This window comes from Leuciscus leuciscus, assembly GCF_965113295.1.
Source record: "Leuciscus leuciscus genome assembly, chromosome: 5".
Lineage (NCBI taxonomy): Eukaryota > Metazoa > Chordata > Actinopteri > Cypriniformes > Leuciscidae > Leuciscus > Leuciscus leuciscus.
This window is the reverse complement of record NC_138729.1, coordinates 20,484,590-20,502,967: the sequence shown is the minus strand read 5'-3', so window position 1 is coordinate 20,502,967 and position 18,378 is coordinate 20,484,590. Positions and strand designations below refer to the sequence as shown.

The 18,378-nt window shown below is 37.8% G+C and overlaps 1 protein-coding gene across 2 annotated transcripts in view; it reads left to right on the top strand.

Annotated features, from left to right (window-relative positions):
* The window catches only part of slf1 (SMC5-SMC6 complex localization factor 1), a 49,420-nt gene that overhangs the window by 21,640 nt on the left and 9,402 nt on the right, over positions 1-18,378 (top strand). Inside the window, exons 16-18 of one of the 2 annotated variants that reach the window (XM_082170009.1) lie at positions 1,189-1,268; positions 10,938-11,030; positions 12,043-12,225. In XM_082170009.1, the coding sequence (XP_082026135.1) occupies positions 1,189-1,268; positions 10,938-11,030; positions 12,043-12,225 (356 nt within the window). The remainder of the gene's footprint in view (positions 1-1,188; positions 1,269-10,937; positions 11,031-12,042; positions 12,226-18,378) is intronic. The other variant, XM_082170010.1, reaches the window with a different exon arrangement.

The following is an 18,378-nucleotide window of genomic DNA, read 5'->3' as shown; positions in this document are numbered from 1 at the left end:
GTAAGGTTTTAGAATAAGCAGTATTAAAGTTAAGTTTTAAGTATAATTTAATTTAAAATTAAGTTAAGTATAATTCCTATTATTTATGGTTCTCACAGTCAGGAAAAACCTGAATATATCAGGAATATTTAAAGTTGTGATTTCCAAGCTTGAAAAAGTCATGGAAACTTCTGAAGTGAATGTTATTTTTTTCTTTCTAGTTTTGCTGTGCTCTAAAATATTGCATCAGCTAGATTAAAGGATTTTGCCTGCAAGCCAGCATTGAGGGGTTATTGAAGACATTTTTTCATTATAAAGTATAATCATTTAAATCTATTAATTAAAAACAGATTATTACCTATCATACTTTAATCTCCAAAAATCCACCTTAATCTTCAAAGATAGATGGATAGATAGATAGATAGATAGATAGATAGATAGATAGATAGATAGATAGATAGATAGATAGATAGATAGATAGATAGATAGATAGATAGATAGATAGATAGATAGATAGATAGATAGATAGATAGATAGATAGATGGATGGATGGATGGATGGATGGATGGATGGATGTGCCTTAGTCAACACTTGAGCAGACAGCCAACACGCTTAACCCAACCAGAACATCAGCTGCAATCCTGCCTGCATCACTGTAGCACTTACGGTGCCATTTAATGACAGTTCCTTAAACACTGGCCAGGGACTCCATCCTGGGAGAGCTCCACAGGGGGAGGGGGTTTGGAAAACTGTCTCCTCGGATAAAAGGATTCAGTAAGTACAGCTAACGTACAGGCTGGCTGATAGTTGCTACAGGCGATGCACTTAGATGGCAGTCCCTCAACTCCGTCCTGTGGTAGTGTGAAAATGTTGTGACATTGATATAATAATGTTTGTAGCTTGAGTGGTGGTTTAAAGTGGGGACTATTTAGTGAACTTTGTGTTAGCGTCTCATCGCTCTGTGTTTTGTGCACAGGTTGTCTTGGAAGTTTTAAATATTGCAGGCTTTTTCCAACACTCCTGTCCTCTGGCTATGGATAAATTCTTAATTTAGCCGTATTTATGAGCAGTTTCATGATGTGCTGATGTTTAGCATACATGGCAGATCCTATCTATTCACCCACAAGCTTTGTGAACTGTTGTCCCTTCAAAAACACATGGCCTGATGTCTCAATCTGTCTGTTAAATGTTACTGTGTGTTCTTTTCAGAGCTGTGAAAGACTCAGCAGGCAGCTCAGATTCAGGGAGAGAGACTGTCCCGAGAGGTTACCACAGAGTCAATGCTGCAGGTAAGAGCTCCTACTCGCCGTCGTCTTCATCTATCTATCTATCTGTCTATCTCTCTGTCTGTCTGTCATTCTAGGTATCTGTCTGTCACTCTATATATCATTCTGTCTGTCTATCTATACCTGCTGTCTTTTTGTCTGTCTGCCTGTATATCTGTTTAATTGTCTACCTGTCTATCTTTCTTTCTATGTATCTGTCTGAATTTTTGTCCATCTGTCTATTGTTCTATCTATCTATCTATCTATCTATCTATCTATCTATCTATCTATCTATCTATCTATCTATCTATCTATCTATCTATCTATCTATCTATCTATCTATCTATCTATCTATCTGTCTGTCTGTCTGTCTGTCTGTCTGTCTGTCTGTCTGTCTGTCTGTCTGTCTGTCTGTCTGTCTGTCTGTCTGTCTGTCTGTCTGTCTGTCTGTCTGTCTGTCTGTCTGTCTGTCTGTCTGTCTGTCATTCTATATATATATATATCTATCTGTCTGTCTGTCATTCTATATATCATTCTCTCTGTCTATCTATATATCATTCTGTCTGTCTATCTATATATCATTCTTTCTGTCTATCTATATATCATTCTGTCTATCTATATATCATTCTTTCTATCTATATATAATTTTGTCTGTCTATGTGTATATAGCCTACCTGTCTTTTTGTCTGTCTGCCTGTATATCTGATTATTTGTCTATCTCTCTATCTTTCTTTCTATGTATCTGTCTGTCTATTGTTCTATCAATCTATCTAAATATGTATCTATCTGTTTGTCTGTCTGTTTGTCTGTCTATATCTCTATATATCATTCTGTATGTCTATTTACCTGTCTTTCTGTCTGTCTGCCTGTATATGTGTCTATTTGTCTGACTATCATTCTATCTATATGTCTGTACCTCTCTTTTATTTCAGTTCTATTGTGCATTCAGCTAGGTCAAAAGCTCTCGACAGAGCCTCTCCTCATAACCTCAGGCAACAGCATTTGCATTCCACATGCTTTTTACAGTCCCTCCATCCTTTGGTGAGGAAGAGGTTGAAAATACATAAAAACCAGGCGACACACACACAAACATAATGCTTGTCAGATCACCCGTTTAAGAATATTAAACACTGCAATTAGGATTCTGCTGTGAGGAAGGAGAGGAGAAGAGGGGGCGAAAGAGAAAGCCAGAGGTAGCCAAGCCTGGAAGTTTCTGTAATTAGGAGGTTGGCACTCCATGTGAACCCACCAAGGTGTCAACGCTCATCTTTCCCCTTCCACCTGATCAGAAAGACCCCCACACCAGAGCAGGGAGTGGGGGAGGGCACAGAGAGAGAGACAGCCCTGTTTTCAGGAGACTCAAGGCTGCTGCTCCCTGCCTTGTGTTGTTTTTGCACTACGTGCTCCCTATACTGATGTGTAGCACATCAATTTTTGATGAAGCATCCGCAGGCTCTCAGTTGTAGATTTCTGTAGGTAGACGCTGCAGGTTTTTTTTTTTTTTTTTTCAAGGTGCACCTTGTTAACTTCACCCTGAGCTGTCTGTCTGTCTGCTCAGTACACTTCATTGTGGCTTACAACTACAGGTAATGATGCTATAAGCAAAATCTCAGATTGGGATATTGGGATGCAGTTTGCATCATTTATCATAAGTAACAAATTGTCATGTTCAAACTTCAGATTTGCGTACGATTGGTTCTTAATTTTTTGTGTAGCCTCACTGAGCAACAGTGACCTCTTGCAGCATTTTATTATACAGTAGTTGTGTATGAGTCCCTCATTTGTCCTAAATGGCAACGCTGGATCTCAAACCAGGGACACCTATCACAGAGGACAAAAAAAGTCAATTTTTGTAAATTGAGTTATTAAATTGTTTGTTTGTTTGTTAGGTTACACTGCTTCATCAGGTCAGTAATACATAAAAAATGCGTTTTATTTGATGCCACTCAATAAATATTAATTTGCAAAAGGTGTGTAAAATTGTGATCTATATCACTCTATAACAGTATAAAAACCAGTACAGGATTATTATTGATCTCTTTCAATTTCTTATTCACAGTCCCATGAACTAGACGCTTAAACTTGTCTTCACAGCACTAGTCACTAGTCGTCACAGTGTTCAAAATGCAAATAGCCCGTTATTTAAACCATTTGCCAACCTGCAGCTGTCATGCCAGACGTCACAACCACACAAGTACTCTCTACTAGAAAATACAACAACAACAACAACCACAAATGCAACACACATTTCACAATTTATAGAAAAGGACAGGATGGATTTATCCTCTTCGAGCTTGTAAATGCTGAGTATGCAATTACCCCTATAATGGAAGCGTTGTGTCCAAATTGGAGCCATTAAAGTGATTTAACAGAGGGAAGATTGGGCCTGGCATTTCTGAGACTGTGTACACATGGGGAGTTAAGAAATGTTTAATCACTGGGTTTTAGGGCCTATTAGGGTGTGAAAAAGGGCCATTGCGAGCCAGAACTTGTCATGGTGCTAAGGCACTCATTAAGTCATACCTTTATTGCATTCGGTTTCATTTCTTCATAATACTGTAATTATTCTCATTGATTTTGGGTTGTGAGCTTTTATGATCTTGCTTTCATGTACTTTGACAATTGAGTTAAGCGGCATGTTGCTTGCTACCCTGTAGTTCCTTTCTTTGAGACAGAGAGATATCAAAATCAATATGTGCTATTTATTTTATTTTATTTTTAAAGTTCTGTCATTGGTTTATCTTGCTCTGGAACATTACATTCAAATGTTGTCATTTTAAAATTTATTTTAGAACCTTGTTACATCTGATATTAAAATATATCACTGGTAATCAGATGACTAGTGGTCGACCAAAACACTGTTTCAGAAGTGTTTTCTGTGACCACTTGTGTTCAGAATTATACTTTTTTTGGATCAGTCGGATGCAGAGGTGTAAAGAGTACCTGAAAACCATACTAGAGTAAAAGTATAGATACCTTATTAAAATGACTCCATTACAAGTTACAAGTCACCAATTCCAATTTGACTGAGTAAAAGATTTGATCTGATTTTAACAGAACTTAAAGGTGCCATAGAATGCATTAATACAATATTTTTAATTGTTCTCTGATATCTACATAGAATGTATGTGGCTTAAGTAAAGGCAAAAATTCTCCAGATAAGGTTTTACATGTCCATTTACAACCCTGGGTTTGTCCCTAGAATGAAATGGGCTTTTATTGCCTTTTTTTGGAAGGGTCATGAATAATAATGTTGAGCTCTGCTCTGATTGGCTGCAAAAGTGCAACATAATCATACTTCAGTTCTCAAACAAAAAAAATATTTTAACAAATTGACTAGATGCATTGTCAAATGGCCATCGTTTCAACTTAAGTGGTGGAGAAGGTCACGTTAGCTTGAAGGAGCGAGTGAGCTATCTGTAAGCAACCAAACTAACCTAGTTAGCTTCTGAGTTATGTATTGTTGAAGAAATATAGGCTAAATTATAATACTACCCGACAAAAGGGATTGACAAAGATGTATCTACAGTTATATTTTGTAGATTTATATGACAACACTGGCCGAAAATAATATTAACCTCCGTGTAAATAGGTTGTCATACTATTTTGTTATCTATGCTCGTTACCTGGAGCCTTGCTAGTTAGCTAAGGTTAACGTTACTGTACTAGCATCTTGCGTTCGGTCTTGACAACAAAGGGTAATTATCGTTATTGTTAGCTCACTAAGAAATTTTTATTTAAACAGAAATGGCTTCAACAGTCAAGAAGTGGATAAAATCACTAACGTTACTTACTGATTGCAGTATAACATACCTATATATATATCCATGATCTGCCATCGCTATTGTCCTTGCTTGCTTCTTCACTACCTGTAGAACTTCTGATGATTTGGCTATGCAGGTCCATGTCAATACTGCCTGGCCTAGTACATGGGCTGGTATATGCAAATTTTGGGGTTGTAAATATTAATGATCTCGACTGCAACGTCACAGTCAGTGTTATGTTGGGATTCGCCCGTTTTTCAGTGGTCTTTTGCAAACACGATATTTACATACTGTATGAAGGAGGAAACAATGGTGTTTGAGGCTCACAGTATGTCAGTTCCATGTACAGAACTCTTATTATTCAACTATGCCAAGGTAAATACAGTTTTCCATTCTATGGCACTTTAGAATCATGCCAGTGAAGAAACAGTTCATTTTTGTGGAGAGCAATTACATGTTTATTTAAAAAAATTAAAAAATTAAAAACCTCAAAATTGGTCAAGGTGGATACAACAGCCTATTAAACATCTACAAACACTCAAGGCTTAGTTAAGCTCAAGTGCTCAAAAAGGGCTTAAGTAAACCAATATCATTCAAAAACATCTCTTCAGTATAAGATACACAAAATAATGTTAAGTAAAATAAAATAGTCAAAGACTAATAGCACTGGACATGCTGGTTTTATCCTCATCACCGGCTGCAGTCATGTCTACATCTCATATATGAAATGCCTACGATTCAGACACATCCTGCTAATGCATTCACATTTCACTTAAAGTAGCCTTATTGACAAGTTTGTAGGGGTGTAAAGATACCCTCATGTCACGATTCGATACATATCATGGCACTGAACTCACAATACAACATTATTGCGATACTCCAAGACATATGGGAAAAGGTTAACAAGGTGACTTGTTGCTGGTAACCCAGTGCATAGACAATGATGACACCAGAATAAAAATGTTCATGATTCTGAAGCTGGAAATACAGAATTATTTTAGACGAATATAGGGGCTTTCGCACCGGATAGTTCTAGGAACTAGCCACCAGGGTGGTTCCCCGAGAACTAATGGTTTAATCATTTTTCGCTTGGTCACCTCAAAGTTGCGTTGGATTTTCTCCTTAGCGTAAAGGTTAAGAAGTCCATCTATCACTGTTTTCCATGTTCGTAGAGTTAGTTTGTGGAGTAAATATATATAGGCTATAATCTGTGTGTTTACACAGCTTTTTTTTTAAATGGCGGGTGATGGTGTTTCACGTGCGTTCGGCCAATCAGCGTACACTACTAACGTCACAGATAGTTCCTATAGTGCTGGTTTAGACCCTACTCTGATGTAGGAGCTAGATTAGTTCCTCCAAAAGGAGTTCCTAGAACTAAAATCGTTTCTATTTCCTGCGGTCCACAAAATCCGGGAACTTCCGCCAATAGTTCTAGGAACTATGAAAAGGTTCCTCCGGTGCGAAAGCCCCTTATGCTTGCACTCTGTCACTGACTAGATATATTTAAAATAATGTAGCCCATTTTTTACTGGTAACATAAGACATTTGGCATTATTAGGACCCACAAATATTCTCCCATTGCATTATTATACATTATATATAGTAGTTTAATGTAGTACTGGCACTAAACTCTGTAAACTTTAATTTCTTTAACACAGAGTCATTTTCATTTTGGGTGAACTATGCACAATACATTTTGTCACTATCCACGATACATATTGTTGTATTTTTGTATTGTAACCTACAAGTTTGGGTAAGGGCAAAACCATATACTGTATAAAACAATGGCCAGTGTCCATGACGTCACCCCTGTAGGTTTCTGAAGAGCATTTTTTAAGACCAAAGTGGGCGGAGCCGACCGTCGCCATCTTGGCAGCATGTCACTCCCGGATAACTGAAAATGGGCAAAGAGGTGGGACGTGATGCCAAGTTCAGCGTCTGGAATTAGCTGAGGTTACGTGGCGGCTAACAGAAAGCAGCGGCAATCCAAGTCAAGTCAAGTCAAGTTTATTTGTATAGCGCTTTTCACAATACAGATTGCATCAAAGCAGCTTCACAGTATTAAATTAAAATAATACAACAAAGTTTGTTTCAAGAGGAATTTATTGATTGATAAAATTAAATTAAATATCCCCAAAATATCCCCAACTGAGCAAGCCAAAGGCAACAGTGGCAAGGAACCGAAAAACTCCATCAAGTGACCTAATGGTGTCCTAAAACTCCATCAGGTGCCTTAATGGAGAAAAAAAAAAAACCTTGGGAGAACCCAGGCTCAGTCGGGGGCCAGTTCTCCTCTGGCATTGGATAGAGGCCGGATTGTAGTTTGAACTGTAGGATTATATGAATGCCTGGCTGAAGAGATGCGACTTTAATCTAGTTTTAAACTGGGAGAGCGAGTCTGAGCAACGAACAGTATCAGGAAGACTATTCCAGAGTTTTGGAGCCAAATGTGAAAATGCTCTCCCTCCTTTGGTGGTTCTGGATATCCTAGGTATGACCAAAAGCCTTGAATTTAGTGATCTCAAAGAGCGCGATGGATTATAGGGCGATAGAAGATCCGTTAAATAGACTGGAGCTAAGCCGTTTAGGGCTTTATAAGTCAGTAGCAATACCTTGTAATTAATACGGAACTTTATAGGTAACCAATGCAGTGATGATAAAATCGGTGTTATATGATCATATTTTCTTGATCTCGTAAGAACTCTAGCGGCGGCATTTTGGACTAACTGTAGCTTGTTTATTGAGGATGCAGGACAACCAGCTAATAAAGCATTACAGTAATCCAGTCTCGAGGTCATGAATGCATGAACTAACTTTTCTGCATCAGAAACTGATAGCATATTACGTAGCTTAGCAATGTTTCTAAGGTGGAAAAAGGCTGTTTTTGTAACATAAGAAATATGATTTTCAAAAGACAGGTTGCAATCGAGTATAACACCCAGGTCTTTTACTGTAGAGGATAAAGTAACAGGACATCCTATGATGTTAAAGTTGTATTGTGCGAGGTTTTGTGGGCGGTTTTTTGAACCGATAAGTATTACCTCTGTCTTGTCTGGATTTAATAAAAGAAAATTACGCGTCATCCAATCTTTTATATCTTTAACACACTCTGTCAATTTGGAAAATGTAGCGTTTTCATCCGGCCGTGATGAAATATATATTTGAGTGTCATCAGCATAACAATGGAAACTAATTCCATGTTTCCTTATAATATTTCCAAGTGGCATCATATATATTGAAAATAACAGGGGGCCTAATACAGATCCCTGCGGCACTCCATAGTTTACTGGAGTTATGATCGATTTTTCTCCATTTAAATAGACAAAATGGTAGCGGTCAGATAGGTATGATTTGAACCAGCTTAGTGCTTGTCCTTGAACACCAGTATAATTTTGTAGTCGATCTAAGAGTATTGTGTGATCTATAGTATCGAACGCAGCACTAAGATCAAGTAAAACTAGTATTGAGATACAGCCTTGGTCAGAAGCTAAAAGTAAATCATTTGTGATTTTAACGAGCGCAGTTTCAGTGCTATGATGCGGTCTGAATCCAGACTGAAACTTTTCATAGATATCATTTTGTTGCAAGAAAGAGCCCAGTTGAGCGGACACCACTTTTTCTAATATTTTAGACATAAATGGAAGATTTGAAATGGGTCTATAATTTGCTAGATTATTATGATCTAATTGTGGTTTCTTAATGAGAGGTTTTATAACTGCCAGTTTAAATGTTCTTGGAACATGACCTAAAGATAAAGACGAGTTAATAATATTGAGGAGAGGCTCTTCCACTACAGATAACACTTCTTTCAGTAGTTTAGTTGGTATAGGATCTAATAAACATGTTGTTGTTTTAGATGAAGTGATAAGTTTATTTAACTCTTTTTGTTCTATAGTTGTAAAGCACTGTAATTGTTCTTTCGGGGTGATAATCCACCTGTCACTCAAGTGGCCACGCGCTTAATTATGCAGAACTTTAAGCCTTAATATAATTTAAACGGATGAGTTATAAAAACAAATGTTGTCATGAAGAAAAAAATTTGCTATATAGACCACAACCACTTTTTGTAACCGGCTGTAAACATTTATTTTCTGCTGTAAAGTTGGGCATTTTAACATGGGGGGGTCTATAGGATTGACTCTCTTTGGAGCATGTCCCTAGCAGCCAGTCGATGAATTGCAGTTTAATTCACTTCTGTGTTGGATTCAAGAGAGAGACCGGAAGGTTGCTGTTTGGGCAAAACGTACAAGATATAGTACCTTAAGTGCCCTGTAGATGACGATATCACTTCTTTAGTAGCAGAAATAAACTGCTGCAGAAAAAGTTAGGTGCCATGCAAAATGTAACGTGTAATTGCATTACTCATTACAATTTGGAGTAAAGAGTACATATACTTATTCAAAAATGTAGTCCGGTAGAGAGTAAAAGTTGTTACTCCAAGTAAAATCAAGTAGCCAAAAAGGTACTTGCATGCAAGTACTGTAACTAATTACATTTACTCAAATACTTTACACCACTGGTCAGATGGGTTTTTTTTTAAGCATCACATAACCAGCAAAATTTAAAACTCTTGTTTTAGCACAGTGATCCTTTTATGTTGTCCAGGACATATTTGAAAACGTGTTTCTGACTACTTACAAATGTGATTTAAGAAATCCAATCACAAAACGTTTTGCATTTAGTTCAGTCCACTTGTTATTGGATCACTAAAGATGGATTTTAACGCCAGATGTAGACAGGTTCTTTGTCTGCAGAATTTTTGAATTGCAAAAAAAAAATTAATAATAATAATTTAATTGATTGTGTCTAAACCATGATCCTAATACTAACACATCTTCATTCTTTATACCATGACAGACGTCACTCCGCGAACACAAAGCCGCAGACAGATTAGCCTTATCTGGTCATTTACGTTTGCTTCTGACCTAATTTTCTCTGTTTGATCTGGCTTAAAGAGGCTTCTTGAAAACCCAACCAACATATTGATGTGAAAGAGGATGCCGCTTCTCCCTTTTTCCTTCCCACAAGAAGAAAGAAGCCTGTCTGCTTTATTTCCACCTCCTCATCCCTACTGCCTCTCTCCGCTTTGGCTCTTTTAGCACACGGGGTTTTATCTAGCCAGCCAAGGCTGCAGAGAAATGGGCACCCTGGTGAGACCCAGTAAAGCATTTATTAGCAGCTTTGCACAGCGGCATTATAATGGCAGCCGCAGAGGCACTCAAGTTTGGCCTTTTACTTTCTTGTGAAGTTCAGCCACACATGAAAAAAGGAAGCAGCCCACCCTCTAATATATTCCCGATTTGATATTGTATCGGCAGAGCAAGGGATGAAGGCTGCCTTACAAAGGGAGCAGGCAGAGGGAAAATGTAAATAAAAGTCCTTGGAGGCTTTTATGTCTGGCTGTTGTAGTTTGCAGAAGTGAGAATCACGTGTTCCCATTCGTACTGCCCAGTGGAGCTTTTGAACTCTGGCTGTTTGAAAAATCCCATCAGAGGCTTTGTGTATGGGCTCTGTACCATAACTTTCCCCCGGCTGAACAATACCACACTGCCAGGAATCCTTTTCCCACAATTGCCTTCAACTTGGGGTGCTAGTGTAAGTAAAGAAGTCCCACTGTCCGGAAAAGGGAATTGCGACAAAGAGAACGGATGAGTGCCTTTCTTTGCTTTCTCTCTGCTTCCTGTCCCTCTCCCCCCTCCCACCAAAAAAGCCCTTTTTTCAGGGTCAGCCCCTTTTATCTGTTTAATTTTTACATTTTCCATGTCGTGTGTGCCTGTTTATTCATTTCTATGTCGAGCACAAGAAACAATAAGTAAGCGATTACGGGGCAGTTGGCAGGACGCACCCTGATTTTTGGATGTTGCCCACTTCTCTCTTCCACTTGCCCTTTTTGTCTCTCTCTCTTTCTCTCCTCTCCATCCATGTGTAGGCGAGACACTCCTTCATCGAGCCTGCAAGAAGAACCAGGTGGAGACGCTGCTTTGTATCCTCCGCTTGCCTGGAACAGACGTCAACATTAAAGGTAGGTTTCTACATTCCTCCCCTTCCCTCTGTAGAATCCTCCCGCTTTGTAGGTGTTACTTTGTTTGTGTGCTGAACAGTTAAATCAAGGAAAACAAAGGAAAGTGCGTGCCACATGTCTAACCTTTTAGATCAAATGTAAGGGTGTGTTTGGAGGGCTCGGACAATGTTTTAGGCTCGGTTTACTATAGTGGCGTCAAGCTAATTTTGTGCATGCCTTTCGCTTTCCAATCTCTTTTTGAAATCTTGATATAATCGTGGGTATTTTTGTCATATAGCTTGATGAGAAATCATTAATTTAGCGTTATTTACGATGTTGCATTATATTTTTTGTTTTCTTTCACTACAAAAAAAAAGACTGTCTTAATATGAGATTTATTTGATAACTACTAGCAATTGCATTTTCGAGTCAGTATGTTTGTTTGCGCAATTATGTGAGGTGTCTTTGCTAAAAAAAAATCTTTTTTTTGTGGGGACTTTTAGCTTACTCAAAGACTATACTAGGAATTGTAAAATGAGTTCTGTTTAAAAACTAGCAAGTATGTTTCAGTATCTTTGCGTTATGACGTACTGAAATGTTTCCGATTGAGGCCTCTTTGCTAAAAACAATTTGAGTAGTTAATGTTTTGATTACTTGTTTACTATAACTCTCCGAATTAACAATTGTGCGAAAATGTTCTTTATTTAATATACTAGTCAGAAAATGTCCCTTGTTTAACAATTTACTTTACATTAACGTTACAACGCTATAGCTATTATATGTTAGCAAAATGCTACAAAGACAAACACTGTACCTCATGATTTGCGATGTGCGACATTAAAATTGAATTCTTATTAATATACGATTATGTGGCAAAAATTTTAAGTACCTATTATTCAACTGCAAATTACACTGATTGATTTGCTTTCTGACATCAGAAAAAGTTTTTAATATAGGTTGTAATATGATCAGCAAAAAGCAGGTAAGCTAGGCCTTGTGAATGTCACAGTATCTTTTGCATCCCTGTTTGTAGATCATGCTGGCTGGACGCCTCTTCATGAAGCCTGTAACCATGGAAGTACTGAGTGTGTGCAGGCCCTTCTGCAGCACTGCCTGAACCTGCAGCTGGGCAGTCAGGTCCAGGGAGTCAGTCCTCTACACGATGCCCTGCTGAACCAACACACACACATCGCCAAGATGCTGCTGCGCCGTGGCGGTGAGTGCCCGACGTACTGTACACACATACACAGTCTGAGATCAAACCTTCACATAACAATGCTTACAAACACACATATACCCACACTCAATGCATAAAGATTCATACTTTGAATACAGATCTTCACATAAGAGGGCTGAAAACATGAGAGCGCATGCACACAGACGCACTCGCATAAACATAAACCCTTCAACGGCAACTTTAAAGCAGCTGTTGAATTTCAAAAAAGTCACGAGTTCACTGGTTCCTCCTGGTTCAGTCTCTCACGAGTCTCTTATCCAGTCACAATCAAACGACCCTTCTATGGGAGCATGACTCGTATTGAATACCATATTATATCGTATTACTTCAAAACATGTTCAGATTCTGATTCCATTGAGAATGATGCTGGATTTATCAAGTCATATGGAAGTGCTTCTCTTACTTATAAGGAGAAAAACAGTTTCTGTTTCCATGTGTGATGTCAGTATAAACAAACTGATGAGTGAAAGCTGCAGAAAGTCTTATTACAGCGGCATTACATGTGTAAACAAACAAGTGCTTTGTAAAAATCTGTTAAATCCAGGCCTCTCCTGTGGCTTAACAGCCGCGATCTACCACACACACACACACACACATGGTGTCGTCTTTACTTCTGGCATTCAGGGTTCAAGCTTTTTTACGTTCTTTCCTTTATAAAAACCATCCATCTACAGGAATAACCCATCGGCGTGGATGACGCTGTTAGCATCCTCCTGAAGAGATTAGACAAGTCAGGTCTGCAGCTCTTGTGAAATTCGCATGCTGGTTTTTCACGGGGGAAATCTGTCAGAACAGAAATGTTTTGGCGCGCCTGGCTGTTTGCGTGCCACATGCAATCGATGTTTGCGAGCTTTGAAGCGAGCGGGACATGTGTCAATGCAGTAAGCGCGGGATGGCTTGACGACGGGGAGGGACTAGAGGAGAGACAAAATGAGACAGGCTCCTGGTTTCCCACACGCCTTACTGTCACTCTCTCTCTCTCTCGCTCGCTCTCCTCTCCATTTTGACTAATTATAGTTAATTTGATTCTGCTCCCCTATTAACTCATGTAGATATTCTGGCCTCAAAAAGTAAATTAGATTGGGATTGTTTGGTCCCGGTGAGAATGTTTTTTTTTTTCTCTTTTTTTTTTTCATTTCTCCTCATGCTGACTGAGATTGGCCCAATACCAATGCATGAAAAGAGGTCAGGAAAAGATGCCTTTTTCATGAAATTAGATTTGTGATGTGTCTGGGATACAGACAGCCGCCAAGATCCCTCGTAAGACATGGATGTGCACACACACAACCTGAGGACAGATGATCCTGTGGATTCAGAGTTTGGATAGTTGACTTATAACATGTCCATGAGATTTATTTTTTATAGAATTTAAGATTTTAGCTTAAAGTGTAAATGTATGTATAAGGGAAAGTGTGATGTTTTTATTTATGGGCTAGGGTTAGGTAAGGGTTAGATTAGGGTTAGGGATGAGATATATCATCGTATTCCTTTTTATATATATTAAAAAGGTTAATGGAAAAGTGGATTTTTTTTCATTGCTTTATTTATTTACTTTATAAAAAGAAAACTTTATTATTATTTATTCAATTTATTATTATTTTTTGAAAAAAATAAATTTTACTACATCTAGACTTAACTACATCAGCTATAAATTCTTAATGGGCTAAAATGGTCTGATTCATATGATTCTGACTCTGATAATTATTTTAAAAGCATTATCCATTAATCACTGGAAAAATGATGGAAAACAATTGCTTAAAGTGTGGGAATGCTTATAAATAATAAAATAAAATAATCTAATTATTATTAAATATGAATCAAATTCTTTTAGATGGAGATGGGTGTCTTAATTGTTTACTCTTATGAATTGGGTTCACAAAGTCACTCATTAACAAACGGTCATTATGGTTAAATGTAGACAACAATTACATAAAACTTACAGATATAAAGGAACCAACAATGTGTTGGTTTGCATAAAGAATAATAAGGACAGGCGTGTGTACATAAATGGAGCATATATTCACACGCTCTCACTGTTGCTCTCTGCTTCCAATGTTGTACAGCTCTTACATGCAAATCATAGCTTTCTATTGGGGGGATGGTGGGGGGACTAGACCCTCCTCCTATTGCCTGTGGGTACTGGCAGGCTAACCGTGCCATGGCCAAGGGCAGGGACGGGTGTCATCAGCTTGCCTAGCCCAAGGCTGCCAGGATAACCTCCCCCGAAACACACACACACACACACACACACACACACACACACACACACACACACACACGTTGTAAGCGTGGGGCGTAATTTCACAATAATTTACTGATTGGTATTGCGTGCGGTTTCCAGCACACATCAACTTGTATCCAAAGTAGAGCGGCCCAAAGAATGGCCATGAAAGAGCCTTTGAATCTTAATGGCTTATGTTGCTGTGAATTCAGCTCTGTTTTCAGGACCGGGATGGATTAGGGCTCACTGGCATGACTCGGGGTCTCTTGCACAAGGGTCCGCTTATAACAGATTGTTCTGCTCAGTCTTATTTACAGTGTACAGAAAAGAGCTGTTGCCTAAAACTCAGTTGAGGTTTCTTGTATAAGTACTCAGCTGAGAGACACACATCACCTTTTATAAGATCCTGATGTAGGTCTAATGTCATTTATGTAGTATTTATGTCTGCATTGAGAGCATAAGGAATTCTCAACTAGTTGAATTCAAATAGTTGAATTGCAAAATTAACATAAATTTGACAGATTGTCTTAGTATTTGGTGCTCCCCCCTTTTGCTTTAATGTAAATTTATTATGTTTTAATTTTTATTTTTTTATTTTTTTTAGCATTGGTAAAAATCCTAAAACTATTTACAGGTTTAAATTAGATTTTCAAGCTCAGTGTAGGTAAATTGTTTTCTGTAAAAGATATTTGTGACCATTTGATTACTACAACCATTGATGGACAATCTGTCAATATTATATCTATATGGCAAGAATAGAGATGCACCGATTGATCGGCTGGTGACCGGAATTGGCCGATTTTCACGTGATCGGCCATGACTGGCGATCGGCCGGTCAGTCTGACATATGCCGATTTTATGCCGGTCAAATGCACTCGGGCGCCACATGATTAACATCGCGCAACTTCAGCATCACACGTGCACATGGAACGCACATGTTGGAAACTTCGTGAATTACAGCCGTTTCACACCGCAAATATCAGCGGCGCGTGAGCAGCGCGTTTTTTCCGGTCATGCATGTTAATCAATGAGTGCATTCACACCACGAGCAGGAGCGTCTATTTTTGCAGCGTTGCTCACGCTCAGTTAAAGTGAAAGCACACTTTTGATGGACAAACTAAAAATGATTTTGGTTTCATGTCAGAAAAGAATGTCAGAAATGTCAGTATGTCAGAAAAGAAAACGAAGACTCAAAAATATTTGTAGAAGATTTACCCATTTAAACTTTTTTTCATTATTCAGTTTTGGTTGCAAGTATGGTTATGATTATAAAAAATAAAATAAAGTAAACTAGCCAGAAAATATAGAAATATCTTTATACTGCAAGGCTATACACTAGGGGTGTAACGATTCGTTTTAACAACGATTCGATTCGATTCGCGATTCATGGTTGTCGATACGATTCAAGGACGATATTGGTTCATTTAGAACGATACGATCCGAAACGATTCAGTGACTTGAAATCGATTCAGTGACTTTTTAGCCAAAAATTCTTGTAAGGGAATCAGGTATCAATTAATTATGGATATAAACAAACAAGTAAACAACAATTAATGTCAAATGCATTCACATTTTATTTTAATAAGTAGGACTGAACGATTATGACAAAAATGATAATTGTCGATTATTCCCTTGAATTTGTAATTGTGATTATTAATTACGATTATCACAACATTGAATGATGTTTTGAATAGTTTGGCCATGGGACCCACATTTCCCCATGGTCATCAAGCCGCGACCCACCTTTTTAGGAATTATATAAGCCTATTATAATACATTTGTTTACACAAAAATTGTTGACACACAAGTTCTGTCCCCCTTTACTTAACATACAAAAAAAAAAAAAAAAAATTGTAAGAATATGACAAATACTGATAAACAGTAGGCACTTTTTTTTTGTTAATACAATCTTGGTATGAGCCACCACAGTCATATAAAAATATACAAAATAACCAGTAAGTGGCATTTTGTTATGGAAACAAACAACAATTAGGCTACCATGGTGATACACAATACTTAGAAGAACTGGTAAAGAAACATGAAACTGCTCCTGATAAATAGCAACACACATGACAAACCAATAACGTAATTTATTGGTATTTTACTTTTATTTCTTAACTTACTAATTTACGACGTTGCATGCTCGTATGTCTTTTGCACTTTAGTGAAGTGATACAGCGCGCTCCGCCGCATTTGGGCGTGCAATTGAAGAGTGCGCGCTACTGCAGTATAGCGGCTGAGAGGACAGGAAAGTCCGTTTTTCTGAGGTGAGAGACTTTGCGCTGCTTGACTGTTGTCGCGCTGCTGCTGGCGCGTCACGCATGGCGACGACGTCACAGATAGGCAGACTGAATCGAGTAACGTTTAACGCCTTTATCATTAAAAGTGCAAAGAAAAAACATTCATATAAAGTCTAACGTGCTTACATCCAATGCGCTAAGCACGTTAGACTATAAAATATTTTATATTTTATCTAGATTTTTAATCTTTAGTGTTAATGTTATTTGTATGCACCATGGGTCTGAGAGTAATGTAATTTCATTTCTCTATATGTATGTACTGTACATGTGGAAGAACTGACAATAAAGCATACTTGACTTGACTTGACTATTTCCTAGTATCGATACAATTGATTCATTACCTTTTAAAACGATGTTAGATCGATATATGTCGTCCGGAAGGCCAATTTGCCGATCATGTAAATGTAAAATGTTCTATTAAAGAAAAGATAGAAAATAAATATTTGTGTGTGCTGTAAAGTGGTTAGAAAAAATGGCTAAAATCGGTATCGGCAGGTCAAACTCTATGAAAAATCGGAATCGGCCTAGAAAATTGTAATCGGTGCATCTCTAGCAAGAACGTGACTTCAAAATTTACCCTATTTGTTTCTTAATAAATGTATCATGTATAATATGTCCCTGGTCACATTATGCATGATTTAGAGAAAATGAGAGAAATGTTTCCAATGTTTTCAAAATCTAGCCTATAAGCAAAATTTCTTTTTGCAGTACCACATCGCCCAATTTTCCTGATCAACAGATTCCTAACAAATCCTGATAGACGAAATCAAGTCCTATCTTTTCTTTTTTTCTTTTGAACTTCATTTACTTTGACGATATCTATACCAAAAAAAAAAAGAAAAACTCGTTTAAACCTGCGTGACTGACATTTTTCTATGGATCACAATAGTCGATATTTTGTGAAATGTTGCAATGTTTTTTGTCCATACAATAAAAGTCAATTGGGTCAAATGGTGTTTTATTATATGGACAAAAACATTCCTCAGAATATCTATAAGTATGTCATACTGGTTTGAACAAAATTAGGGTGAGTAAAATTAGGGTGAGTAGGGTGACAGAATTTAAATGTCTGGGTGAATTATTGCTTTAAAATTGTTGTAAACATAATTGTAACATTAGCCGTGTTTTAATTACAGATTGTATAGATGTCGATAAAAAACTATTGCGAAATGACGGTGTTTCCATTAACTGATGTTATGCAACTGAAACGTAATTTTTTTTTTTTCAATAATTGTGGCAACCGATGTTGGGATGGGTTTACATATATCACAGCCACCGCACTAGCCATATTTTTAACCGAAGGAGACGTAGGCGTGTTATCCAACATTAATGGCAGGGAAAGACCCTTATACTTGGAGCAGCACCTATGAGGTGTTTCTGGGTGTTTCTCCCTCATCTGCTTCGAGGTCTTGATTGTGGCATTTCTTTGTGGTTTAGAATCCAGTTTTCCCGTAATTCTTTTGTCTTTTATGCGTTTAATAAAGAACTCTGTATCGTCTTCTGTCCAAACATACCGCACCGTCTACGTCAGGTGACCTGTAAATGCACAAAAACTGTTTCCATTGCAGTTTTGCAAAATATTCCTTTTTCGAATTACCTGAAAAACCACCT